Raw genomic sequence first — 13,997 nt, forward strand, 5'->3', positions numbered from 1 at the left:
AATTAATTATTAGTGAATACATCACGATAAAATCTGTGTGGGTTATAATAAGATGACACCATATTGGACATAAAACATCTTTCTTATGTTTATTCTTCATTGCAGAAATATTATTTGTAGGGAAGTCATTCTGTTGCATATTGTGTATCTGCACCTTTGATATCTATCATATCATTAGCTTCACATAATACTGAAAGTAATCATTTCTTATATATAATTCCAGTCCCCCTTTATGAAGATAACAATACTATTGTTTGTATTGTTTTGTTTTACTTTCAATGCAGAAATTGACAAATCAATGATTTAGCTGTTATGACAAACTGATTGGAATTATCTTCGAATGAGTTCCTCCCATGACATTTACAACCATATTCAGAACATTCAAAGCCTGTTTCATTGTTACATCATTTACATTTACATGTTAACTTCTCTATGTATCTCAGAACGGCTGGTATGGGTATTCGGAAGTTAGGTCATCTTTGATCTAGAAAAGTCGAAATGTTATTTTCTTCTTTATTCGTAAAAATGTTAATACCCATACCAGCCATTTTGAGAAACATTTTTACTTCAAGCAAGTTTCTCATCACCAAGAATTAACTTCTCCATCTTTGCTCACGTGGCCTCAAATCAGATCCAACAACTTAGACCTTGAAAATAATGTCATATGTCTTCTTTCTGTGTGATCAAAACAATCCAAACCTTTCCAGAATAACTCGTTTTTTTTAATCCAAATTAAGATGTCCAGCTGGCTCATGTGACAGTGATAAATAAACTCTACAAATTTTACCTCAATGTTTTGTACATACAGTGGAAGTCAAAAACAACCTTACATTTGTTATAATGCTTCTACAAAACTGATGAATTTATAAAATATTTCAATGTAAAGTAATCCAAACTTATAAACAAATACACACGATTGCATGCCCACAAATACACATACTTACCCTAACTTTATCACAGTGCACTTGTGTTAATTCTCTACAGACCAATAAAAAATGTTACTCAACGTACTCCTCTATCATACCTTAACTCATAAAAACAACTGTGTACATGTATACAACAATTTTAGTTCTTGAGTACTCACCTGTTGCTCTGAAATCTTTATTTTCACCAACAGACTTCAAGTTAACTACGAGAAGATAGACTCCATCTTGATCAACAGTAGCTAAGTAGTCTGGGGTCTGTGTAGGGAAGTAAATCAGATTATTACACTAAAAAACATTCTTAAATGTTTATTAACTCTAAAAATAACTACCCTTGGTTTAAAATTTATTCCTAAAACAGATAATCTGCTATATATTTGTTTTCTGATCATTAAAAACAATATTTTGAAAATAACCGATTCTTTAACACAAAGCTATTTGAATACAAACACATCTTCAGTGAAGTACCACTATTTAAACCTATCAATCACAATTAAAATCATGTTTGACTGCAGTTGCTTTAATTACTACAATCCTTTTATTTAACCTCACTGTTCTAAGAGTTTCAATATTTTTACACCACAAAATTAAGAAAAACAGTTTAATAAAAGTGCACATCCAGAGAATACTAAGTCTAATTTATAATCTGAAAACAATTAATAACATATATTTTCTTAACCATTTTGCCAAAACATTAATATTTGGTGCGAATAGTTTAATAAAAATACTTATTCATAGAAACTATTTGTTTTGTCACACGATGCTGACTTAGTGATGGTTTTGTGATAGAGGAAAATAAATAGTTGATGAAATACACAAGGATACATAAAAAACTGTAGAAATGCATTTCAAAGTTTCTAGAGGTAAAGTGCAACATGTAAACTGTACAATGGATAAATACTCTTCACATGAACAACTTGTCAGGACCAGACTGAAGTCATCAATTCACAGACAATATTTGAGAAGTACAATCACCTCTGTAACACGTGATTTTTTTTGTGCAGAACAGATTTGAACATTTTACTAAAAGCCTGCTGTACTTCATATGGATACACATAATAAATTCAGAATTATAGTCAACATTTTCTTCATTAGGAAGTTGGTCCAAATATAACTCAATTTTAACTTTGTAACAGATTTACTGTTATAGTTATTTCATTACATTATGTAACAAAACTTTTACTTTTTCTTGTTCCTGGACAGAAAATGTTATTTCCCAATTGCTTATGCCTAAAGTAAATGGAAAAGACCTATTTTTTCTCTTCAAACTTTGCTTTTGGGACCTGGGTAATAAAATTTTCAAATTTACCCATTTTCCAGAACATTGCAGGAAGATTCAGTGCTTAGTAGCTGATAGAATTTTCTCAAACTTTCTAGAATGTTGTAGAACTTTATTCAACAAGATGGGCTCTGCTTCTGCCACAATGTATTCAGTCTGTGTGAGGCAACTGTAATTGCCTGTAACCCAAACAAGTGGCACCTCTTCATTGATAGCTCATCCAGAAGCACCTCAAGACTGTGCTGCTCCATAACAGGAATAAGTATCCATCTATTCCCCTGGCTCATTTGGTGCACCTCAAATAGGAATACAACAGCATCAAAATCTTGCTGGAAGCCTTGAAGTGTGATGAGTATGGCTTGGAGGTTATTGGAGACTTCAAAATGGTGGCATTCCTGATGGATCTCCAAGGAGGCTTTACCAAGTTCTCCTGTTATCTTTACCTTTGGAACAGCAGGGACACCGCAGCACACTACAACAGGAAGCACTGGCAACAACAGACTGAGTTCTCTGTGGGGAGGCACAATGTCAAGTGTTAGCCACTAGAAGACCTGCAGAAGGTGTTCCCACCAGTGCACATAAAATTGGGTCTTATGAAACAATTTGTTACAGCTCTTGATAAGGAGTCTGCAGCCTTTAAGTACCTTCAAGACTTCTTCCCTATGCTGTCTGAGACAAAGGTCAAAGCAGATGTCTTTGTTGGACCACAAATAAAGAAGATCCTGGAGTGCACAGAATTCCTCAAAAAGCTCAGTAGGAAGGAAAAAAAAAGGCTTTGGACAGCTTTGTTGCAGTGGTTCAGAGCTTCTTGGGCGATCACAAGGCTGAAAATTATATGGAACTGGTCGAGTCTCTGGTAAAGAACTACAGCAAAATGGTCTGCAGGATGTCCCTGAAAGTCCATATCCTTGACAGTCATCTTGATAAATTCAAGGAGAACATGGGAGCATACTCAGAGGAGCAAGGCAAGCACTTACACCAAGATATACTGGACTTTGAATGCTGCTACCAAGGAGCATATATAGAAAACATGATGAGAGACTATATTTGGGGGCTGATACATGAAAGTGATTTACACTAGTCACAAATCTCGAAAAACTACTCATTTCTAAACATGTTTCTTCATTTTTGTATAACTTTACGTGTAAATCTTGATTCATATGTTGTTTTATTCAGATCTTATGTAAATGAAAATGTGCAAATTTGCCCGTTTCTACATCGAAAATAGGTTAATTTCTAAATTTCATTATCCAGGTCACAAAAGCAAAGTTTGAAGGGAATAATGGCCATTTTCTGTACTTTTACAACATAACCAATTAAGAAATAATGCATACTATCCAGGAACAAAATTTGTGTTACAGTGTTATCTTTGTTTTTTTCAGTTTAATATATATTTAGAAATGCATGTAATGTATATTTTTAAATGGGTATTGTGAAAATTCCACCTATTTCATAAATATGTAGAAGATTCTTGCGAGTAAGAATCAAAATATACAATTTGAATAGGTAAAATACTAGTGACTGCCAGTATTATTGCCAGCTGATTTTTTTAGAGAATTTTGCATAATGAATATAAAAGATGGCCATCACAACATGTAAGGAAACAATTTTTATATTGTTGGTTTGCTGAGCCAGGTATAATATAAATCTCAGAAGCTATAACTGTGATAAATGCTTATTAATAAAAGAAAATTACAGATACTTGACTGGAAATATTTATAGGCTTCAAACACTAAAAACCTCAGTGAATTAACTTTGGACATTAGATATTTTCATCAGTAAAATGTCATCTTAAAAGCTGCATGAGGCCAGCCATGAAGGGGAATGTAACAATATCAACATAGAATTCACTCCTTGATGAACCATCAATAAAATATTCAGTTCCAGAACAAATAGAAGACTCCGTATTGTTTGTAAAATTCATGTATATAAATCATTATTTTTAATAACTGTTACTATAAATTGTATTGTTGTTTGTATATTAAAACTGTGCATAAATTTTGTTGGCAAATATCATAAATTTGATACATATTAACATTTAATTTCCCACTATTTGAAACCATAATACGTAATATAATAAATTAGGCTTGTTTGAGATAAATCATAATAAGTAATAACCTTGGTGAAACCTAATTCACCATTAATATGTGTTTTACAAAGATATATAAAATGTATACCAGTGGCAATCTTTAACAGATAGTTACTATACTGTATTTATCACAAGAAAAGGGAATGTCACCAGAATCATTGGGAATATTTTAAATACACACTGACAATCAAGTTATTTCTTAAGTGACTATTTTCAAATTAAATAATCCATCCAGTAGTCTGAAAATGAGCTGAACACCTTAGATGTTACAGAAGATGAATACTTTACTTTTGGTGATGCAATTTTGGTTTGAGGCTGGGGAGCTGGAACATTCTGGGAAGAATCGGATGCAGACTTCAGAATCTGATCAGGGCTTTTCCCATCAGGAACTGATGAAAAAAATAAGCATTATAATAATTAATCAACTTTTTAAACTACTTAAATAAATTCATGAAAAAATAAAGTAAGGTTAGAATAACAATTTTCAATTACTTAAATAAACTAATCATTATAATGTTAATCTTTTCCATCAATCATGTTCTATACACTATAAAATTAATAACACAAAATCATGTGAAACCACAATCAGTAAGAGTAAATTTACATACTATGAAGAAAAAAATGGCTTCTAACAATATTTTACTAGTTATAGCAGACATCAAAAATTTACTAGAATAAAAAGTTAATGTTTTTTTACTATTGCTTTAAAGTAAGATAAGAATAAGCAATTTTAAGCTACTTAAATCAATAACAGATAGAGACATCTACAAATATATCCTCATAATTCAAATTGTTTAGAATTTTGTACATAGTGTGATGCTGTCAAAAACACATTGCTTTTGCGAAAGAAATGTAACAACATACTCAGAAAATAAAAATGTATTTTATAACAAGAATTTCCAAGATATGGATATCCTCTGTAAATGGCATTGGAAAACAAAGGAATATGGATTAGCTTGGGACACCAGGACTATTCAGAAAGACTTGCAACAAGTGGTAACCTACCTTTGAAAAACAAAGTATAATATTTCATAGCAGGTGAGGATACAAAAACATCAGTGATAAAAAACAGTCAAGAAAGATCTCCCACAGAAAAGACCACACAAATCAATGTGCACACAAGTCACTTTCACTGCATATTCACTCAACAGTGGTGTGGCTTAAACAACTGAAGAATTAAAGTATTATTCACGCTATTCCAAATGAACACAAACTGGTCAAGTAACTGAATACAGAATCCACAGGATACAGTGCAATTACACTGATGAAATAGGTGCTGGAAAACAGTCATCTTATTACATGAGATAAATTTTAGAAATCAGCATGGAGAAGGATATGCTTAAGACACTACAGTCTTTCTTGAATGGAAACTGCACTTCAAAAGCTACTATGAACTGCTCATGTGTGTGCCTTGAGAAAACTTATTATTAATTTTATCTTATCTAAACTAACCTAAAAGATCCCTATTTTTACACTTTAGTTACTTCTGTAATAAAAAATAAAGAATAAACATGAAATGAAGTACTTGCCCAAACTTTTTTTCTTGCTATTAATTGTTGGTGAAACTTTAACTGATCTTCTTATATTAATGTTAGTAATGCACTGAAGTTTTATTTAACTATATTATATAATATACCAAAGAACATAGTCTAATAACATGCAGAAAAATAAACGATTTCCTCTGACAATTAGGATTTTTCTAGCTTTCTCATTATACAAAAGGGATTATTATAAATTCATTCAAGATAGCCAACGTGATTCCTGTGGGAACCAAAGTTACAAGTGAAATTTGTATTTGTTCAGAACACAACATTATACAGTACATCATTTGAGAGAGGAACATCTCGACTTTCTATTGGTCATAAGCAATATGTAATTAAACATACAAAAGAACTATTTACAAATTCTGAAAACAGCATGTGGCAGGTGGATGTGGCAAAAAACATATGACTTTCTATAACTCTGTAACCAAACAACATTGAGGGCTATAGAAATTATGGTTTGTCTGAGCAAGGACAATTTTATAGTGACTAATTTATGTTCAATTTTGTACTTCTGCAAAAAGTGGTGGATAAAATAGAAAAGACAAGATATGTAGAGCAAATGTGTGTACTAAAACTTGTATACTATAATAATATGAATTATTAGTTATATTAATTGGTATAATATAACCAAAGTAGTTTAACAAAAGTTTGAAAAGATAAACTTTGAGTCATGCGCACTACATGATACCCAGGAAATGAGGGTTTATAAGCTATTCCATTGTTGTTTTTGAAGCTGAGTGAAAAAAAATCTCCCATTCTTATGTTAATATATAAATGTAATTATGGACTAATAATTCAACTCAATATGATCTATAAAATTCTTATTTTCTTTACATTTAGTCACAAAATTCAGTCTTTTTTTTTTGTTTGAGACTTGTATGAAAAATCCTAAACAATGTTTTAATTTTTCTATCAAACTTCAGTTCTTACTTTGGTAAACTTTACATGAAAATAGACGGCAGAGTATTTTATCACAAGTTCTGTTAATACATCTTTTACCATTGACACAAAAACTTAACAATGGTATCTAACATATCAGTACTGTTTTGTTAATATATTTATATATATAATAATTTCACTGCTGAAAGCTTTAGATCACTTTATGTCATGGTGTGGGTCATTTTGTCCAACATGTCAACATAAGTATTAAGCATAATAATAAACTTAAGTCTTCTCTCCCTACAATGTTCAGCAATAAATGCTTAATTGGATCTTTAATACCAATTATATATTGGAATAATTTTAAAAAAAGGGATAAAAATCAGAAAGGTAAACATTTTCAATTTATGTTAAAATCCAAAATTTCCTACCACAGTGTAAAGCTAATAAACTGGAAGCATAAAAAACTTCAGATATAATAGTACTTGTATTATATTTGCTTATTAACAAAACTGAAAACTTTGCTTAAATAATATGTCAAATGCACACCATGTGTTATATAATTACATGCATTTGTTAAGTTTTCTCAGTCTCTTGTTACTGCCTTACCATATTCTCCTATCTTGAAACATATTTGAATTAAGAATCTGTTGGCAAAAGTCAAGACCTATGTTTCCAGTACTCTTTCAGAATCCAGTTTAATGCTAAGCTTGACGTTAAAGATAAAAAAAAGGGTAGATTTCCTAACAGTTTATCTTGATAGTCAGACTATCCTTAAGACTTAACTAGGCTTAAGTCCTCCACAACAGTAGAAGAATAGGGTATTCAGAATTTGATTTCTTAATATGGGAAAAGCTTGTTTTGACTCCACTTTTGTTAGTATGGAAATAACCCAGGGTAACAATAGAAAGTCTGGGGAGATTAGGGAGTATCTACTGATATTACAATCTCTTTAGATCTGAAACAACTCTCAAAAAAAAGTTCACTTTTCACAAGCACTTTGGATGTTGGGTTTTTATCTTAAATCGATTCTTTAAAACTGCGTGTTTTCCTAACATCATGAATGGAAGAACTCTCATATAGTAACTTACTGTACAAAAGTTCTTTAGGCCTCTAATGAAATACAAGTAAGTGGACAAACTGAGGTATGAAAGTTTCAGAACTGTGAATCGTTAGGAAAAGGGGGAAGAACTCTCGGACGGGAAGGCAATGCAAACTAAACAAGTATCTCAAGGTAATCTGATTTAATAAAGGCATATTGATTTGTAGGGATAATCAATGCTTCAATATTTTTCTTTATCAAATAATGATACTAAATTAATTTTTCTTTATTCACTCAAATAACAAATGCAATTAGAAATGGTCATAAAGAATTTAAATTCTGGTATTATTACATCATTACATTTTGTTTTTAATAAAATCATTCACTGAAAAAACTTCTGATATTCATTTAGGAGATTTTAAAGGTTATAAGTGAAATAAGAAAACTGTAAGATGAAAAGATTGGTTCAGTAAAAGCTTTGTAACCTCACAAGCCAAATCTTCCAAGGAAATACAATTATATGTATACAAAACACTGATAAGTAGTTACTAGAAGTTTGGCAAATTTGGAGAAGATACCACTAGTAGATTTAGAACTTTAACATGTTAATTCTTACACTTTCAAAGATTGTCAAGATGATCCTTTTCATACTGAAAAAGTTAACAATTCTCCCTTACTGTTTTCAATAAATATCAGTTGTTTCCCATATGTAAAGACTCATAATTATGTTTTTGATAGACAAGCATTTTTGAGCATTTCAAAGCTTCAAATATTGAATATTTGTGTGTATTAAGGAACAGTGTGATACACATTCACAAAAGTATACAAATATGATTATGTAATGACGAATGCCTAAGAGGAGAAACATGTTGATAAACTTTCCATTTGTGTGTTTATACTGCTACTAGCTGACGCTATCAAGGTAAGAAAATGCATCTTGTTAAGCTTCATTAACAAGATGGAATAGCAAACGTTCTCCGATAGCTCAAAGACACCATTGTATGGGCTAATGCTGTGGATATCATGCCTAAAACTGCCAAAAAAAGGAAGTGAATCAACACTTTCAAGAAAATGGAAAACATACTACAATAACACGATATGTGGACTCATTATAACATGGAAGTAAGCCCATAAAGTCCAAAACATTTTATTAAATAATCCACCCTACCTGTGGAACTTGTAAGAGCTTTACTCCCAGATTTTGTAGGAGGTTTGATTGTAGTTTCTTGACTAGCAGAAAGATCCTTTTCCTTCTTATGTAAGTTATCTTTTTTCACAGCCAGTGATGGTTGTGACTGATCATCTTTCATATGAGATTCTGACTTTTCCTTAGCACCAAGCTTCACATCATCAGCTTTTCTTTTTCTTCGGTTTTGGTCAGGAGCCTACAAACAAAATTCCACTCAAACATTAACAATAGCTATACTCACTTACTCTACAGTTAACAAAAAAAAATTTCACATACCTTGCTAACAAACTTCATCAATGTGTGAGGATTTGTTGAAGATGTCTTCAACTGATCAGCTAAAGCTACAATACCAACATACCTAAACACAGTTATACAAGTTTTGCTTTTTTCACTGCATGATTATTACCCTAAAGATTATCTTCTTTGAAGGTATTTGTTTCAAAATCTGTCACTACCTAACAAACACCTGACAGCTGCAACTATACTTTAAATACAGTGTTAAACATGTATTAGATACCCTATTATAAATTTTCAAAAATCATAATTTACAGAGGTTTTGAAAATATTGTATTTCTAGCAAATTTATTAACTAACCATTGGCTGATTTCCCATGGCAACAGTGCATTAGATCTGCATGTGTTGTATTCATAATGCCATATTGGCACCATGAGAATGGAGAAAAATAAAGTTATCTGTGACAGGAAACAGAAGTGAAACAGGAAAACCGTGACCACTATTGCAAACCTACATACACACGGGATGAAATTTTGCAAAGTCGGAGATTGAACACAGTGTAATAAAAATGTTCCATAATCATATAAGCAAGAGTTCCATTATAGTATGATGGTAGCTGTACCAAATACTTAGTTAAGAAGCTATAACAATTTTTGTGATTTCTTTGGTTGGAAGTACAATTTCCCTTTGTAAAATAGTGTATTTCCAGAGATTTTTCTCATAAAAGTAGATTAGGTCTAAGACATGTAAGGCCAATGGATTCCAATGTAATATAAAATCTTTCCAGATAAATACATAAATTAAAAAGAATAAAACTATATCTGAATATCTGAAACTGTAAATTTTAATTCCTTCAATACAAACAATAGGCACAGTGGTGTTTCAAATTTCATCATTATCCTTACACATACAGCTGACTCCAGGTTCTCTATCATTTTTATAGTTAGAACTGCAATAACCTTTCATCACCAATTTTATATTTCAAAATATAAACCACATAATTCAATCTAATGTTCTGTTTGTCTTTGAATTTCGTGTAAAGCTACATGAGGGCCATCTACACTAGCTGTCCCTGATTTAGCAGTGTAAGACGGGAGGGAAGACAGCTAGTCATCACAACCCACTGCAAACTCTTGGGCTACTATTTTACCAATGAATAGTGGGAGTGACCACCACAGTATAATGCCCCCATGGATGAAAGGGTGAGCAAGTTTGGTGTGATGGGGATTTGAACCCATGACCCTCAGATTACGAGTCGAGCACCTTGATCACCTTATCGTGCCAGGCCTCTATTATTGTGTCTCAAAATATAAAGCAGGAATGTTTACAGGACCACTTTGTCTTCATTTTTGTCTATCATAGTATGTGGATGATTTTAAATTTTTCAGAAACTGAATGTATAACACAGAATTTAATATATATGAAACAGTGGACTTCAAGCAGCAAGAAATGAAATAACTCTCACAAGTATTGAATTAACAAAGAACCAACACAGTATTCTTACCTTCTCATTCTTCTGAGTAAGTGTATTATCTGCCTCATCAACTGGGATTTCTTCAGTTGAGATTGTTTGTTTTCCTTTAACGTTCTCAGTGGAATCAAGAACACCAGTGTTATTTAATACCTAAAATTAATAACAAACCTATTTATGACTAGTAATAATTACAGAAATAAGGTTTATAATACTTTAATATTGTGAACAGAAACATTTAATTACTTCGGTAATGGTGAACCTAACATAACTTAATAAAAATAGTAGCAGGCAATATTAAACACATTAAATAAAAACCTCAACTATTCTTTCCTAAAACAAATTCTGATCTTAGTCAAAGAAGAAACAATTCTAATTTCAAAACTTGTAGTTTTGTGAAGTAAAACAAAACATGCAAACTAACACATTGGATTAATGAAGCAAGTCATAAACAAATAAATTATTTCATTATATCTGAAAGAGGATATCTTAAAGCCTTAAACATCAGCTTGATAAATCATCTGGTTTGTTTTGTGAACAAAATGTCACTTTTTCTCAACAGATTTACTTCACATGCAAGCAAAAAAATATTTAAACTTATTTCAAGCATTACTTGTGACTGTTCACTATAAACATTATTTTTGTACCAACTTAGCATATGTTATACAATATAGTATACACTAAGAGATAAAATATAAATGTTAAATTAGTGAGTACCTGTACAACAGTGAAGGGCACTTTAAACGTTCTTTAAACGAAGATGCACATTAGTGTTTCATTCAAGTAAACAAAATGACAAAATCATTGTTTAATTTTGAAAACTACTTTATAAGGAAAAGGCATGCTTGTTGTATCCTATTAAATAACTGTATGAACCCATAAATTTTATAACATTCAACAGACAAAAAAAAAACAAATTTAAAGCACAATTAACTTTTTCTGCTTCACTGATATAAGTATTAATAATAAGCACAGTATTTGTAAAGAACCCATAAGATATTCACTTAAACTCTTTTTACACAACTAGCTGAATGAAAGTGACAAGCACACATTCTGCAATAGCTGTAAAAATTCAATGTTCAATTCGTCCAAACATGGTCGAGTCAGCTGGCTTCCAGGTAACCATATCTACACAAACATAAGGTATGCTGATGCATCAGAAAAATTCTTGTACACCTGTGTATTCTGATTACTACAGCAGCTCAAAAAATTTAAAATTCTCTTTTAACTTAGAATTAGCAGCACATGCTACACTTACTGTTTTATAAATGAAGATTTACTATAACAAGAAATATTTTGTGAATAAAATTAAAGATATTCAGAATGTTTAAACATTGATTAGAAGAGAAGAGAATGTCACAAGAAATACTATACACCCAATGAAAACTTTCTGTTAAACCAAAAACATTATCTAAATGTTACGTAAGCTAGGTTTTCATGTATAAAATTTTTACATAGTAACAAAGAGTAAAATTCGATCCCTACCGCAGGGGAATGAAATTTGCTTGGTGCACTCTGAAAAAAAAAAAAAAAAATGTTTTATATCAAACACCTTTAAATACATGTATACCTATTTACAGACCTATCCACTTACTTTACTGTACTACACTATACTAAATACATGTATACCTATTTACAGACCTATCCACTTACTTTACTGTACTACACTATACTTCAATCACATGAAAACAAACATTGTGTTTAAAGATAATTACTTCCCAGCCTACAGTCTATCTGATACTACCACAACACAATAAAAGAACTACTTGTGCATTTTACACAGCTTTATTTTAGCTGTACATTTGCTAGAAAATGGTAATTAATGTGGGTAGTTCGTCTTAGAAAAGAGTTGTTTATCCAGGAAAGTCACATATACAAAATGTTTAAATTCTGCCTAAGTTTTTTGCAAATTTAGGATTTGTTCTACCAAGTACAACCTTTAATATTTTCATATCTGTTTTTTTTAAACAAATTTTAAAAAATTTGCAGTTAAAGTGGTTCATGAACTAAAGGAAACATACACAATGCTATTCATGTGTTATCTCACTGATCTCAGAAAGGAAAAAAACATGAATTTTTTTAGTCAGTCTATTCAAGTTTATATTATCTTCAAAGATTTCTTGATACACTTAACCCTTTTGTAATGGATCAAGGGTCAAACGCCATGTTATTACGTTTGCACTCAAAATTTTATTGAACTACTATTCTATGAATTTATGTCAATAGCTTTAAAAACAAACTGTAGATAATTCAAGCTTTAATATTGCATAAGAGTTAATTTTCTAATTTAAAAATAAATATTAAAAGAACACACCTAAATACAGGTTTTATGGAGTCTCATGATATGTTGAATGCAGCACTGTTTAAAATTAGATGTTTGTGATGTCAAAATACCAAGTCTATAGTTTTGTATAAATTAGGAACTCAACTTACTAATATTAGCAAGCTACAATATAAAATAAGAACCTCATCTTTTTATTTTGCTGAGATATTACTTATGTACTGAATCAAACATGGTGGTCCTGTTCAACTCTTTCCATTTTTTGAAATGGTCTCTTATATACATTTACTTCAATATATGACACGTGAATAACCAATCAACAGCTTAGAATATACCCCGGAGTGGTTTTTCTCAGCCATTTTAATTTTTGAAAAGGCTACCACATTCTTTCGATCCAAAATTTCAATGAGGTAAGTTGTGTCTTTAGTCTGCTCAAAGTTTCATATTTTATAAAATCTAAATAAATCTTAGTTACTAAGTTTAATAAATTCTAGTGGAATTCTATGGTATCAGTGTAATGATTTATGATTTTTTTGTTTATTCAGCTGTAAGTGTGTGTATGTAAAAACTTGAAAAGGTTTTGTTTGATATCTTCCACATGCAAACTTTTAAAAGACTCAGCAACCTATGTAAAGCAACAACTGAGTACAAAGCTTGTAGTTAGAAGAGATGTTTATTTCTTGATTTATTTTTCTATAACAATTGAAATGTGACTATATATTACAAAATACTAGTCCACTAAAACACAGCCAATACAGAGAACACTAATGAACAGTCTTATATTACTGGATAGCTGACCTGCATGCACGTGCTCTGCATCAACGCAAGTTATGTAATGTTGGATAGGCATGACTGGAAGGTCAATATAAAATATGTTCAAATATGGCATTATGAGACTTAAGCTACTTAGACTAAACATTTGTATTTTCATGTTATTTGTAGTCATTCTAGCATGAAAGAAGCATAAGTTACATTTATTTCCTAATTTTTTATGGTAATTACAAGATTCATTACATGACAGACCCCACACAAAATACAGAAAATAAAATACAATCTTACTGAAAAC

At 31.0% G+C, this 13,997-nt stretch overlaps 1 protein-coding gene across 2 annotated transcripts in view; it reads right to left on the reverse strand.

Moving 5' to 3' along the window:
- The window catches only part of LOC143231132 (transmembrane protein 87A), a 53,898-nt gene that overhangs the window by 28,655 nt on the left and 11,246 nt on the right, over positions 1–13,997 (reverse strand). For both annotated transcript variants that reach the window (XM_076465762.1, XM_076465761.1), the window contains exons 5-9: positions 12,136–12,165; positions 10,684–10,803; positions 8,925–9,141; positions 4,580–4,680; positions 1,085–1,181 (exon numbers count right to left, since the gene is read on the reverse strand). In XM_076465762.1, the coding sequence (XP_076321877.1) occupies positions 1,085–1,181; positions 4,580–4,680; positions 8,925–9,141; positions 10,684–10,803; positions 12,136–12,165 (565 nt within the window). The remainder of the gene's footprint in view (positions 1–1,084; positions 1,182–4,579; positions 4,681–8,924; positions 9,142–10,683; positions 10,804–12,135; positions 12,166–13,997) is intronic.

Source organism: Tachypleus tridentatus, chromosome 10, assembly GCF_004210375.1.
Source record: "Tachypleus tridentatus isolate NWPU-2018 chromosome 10, ASM421037v1, whole genome shotgun sequence".
NCBI classification, from domain to species: Eukaryota; Metazoa; Arthropoda; class Merostomata; order Xiphosura; family Limulidae; genus Tachypleus; species Tachypleus tridentatus.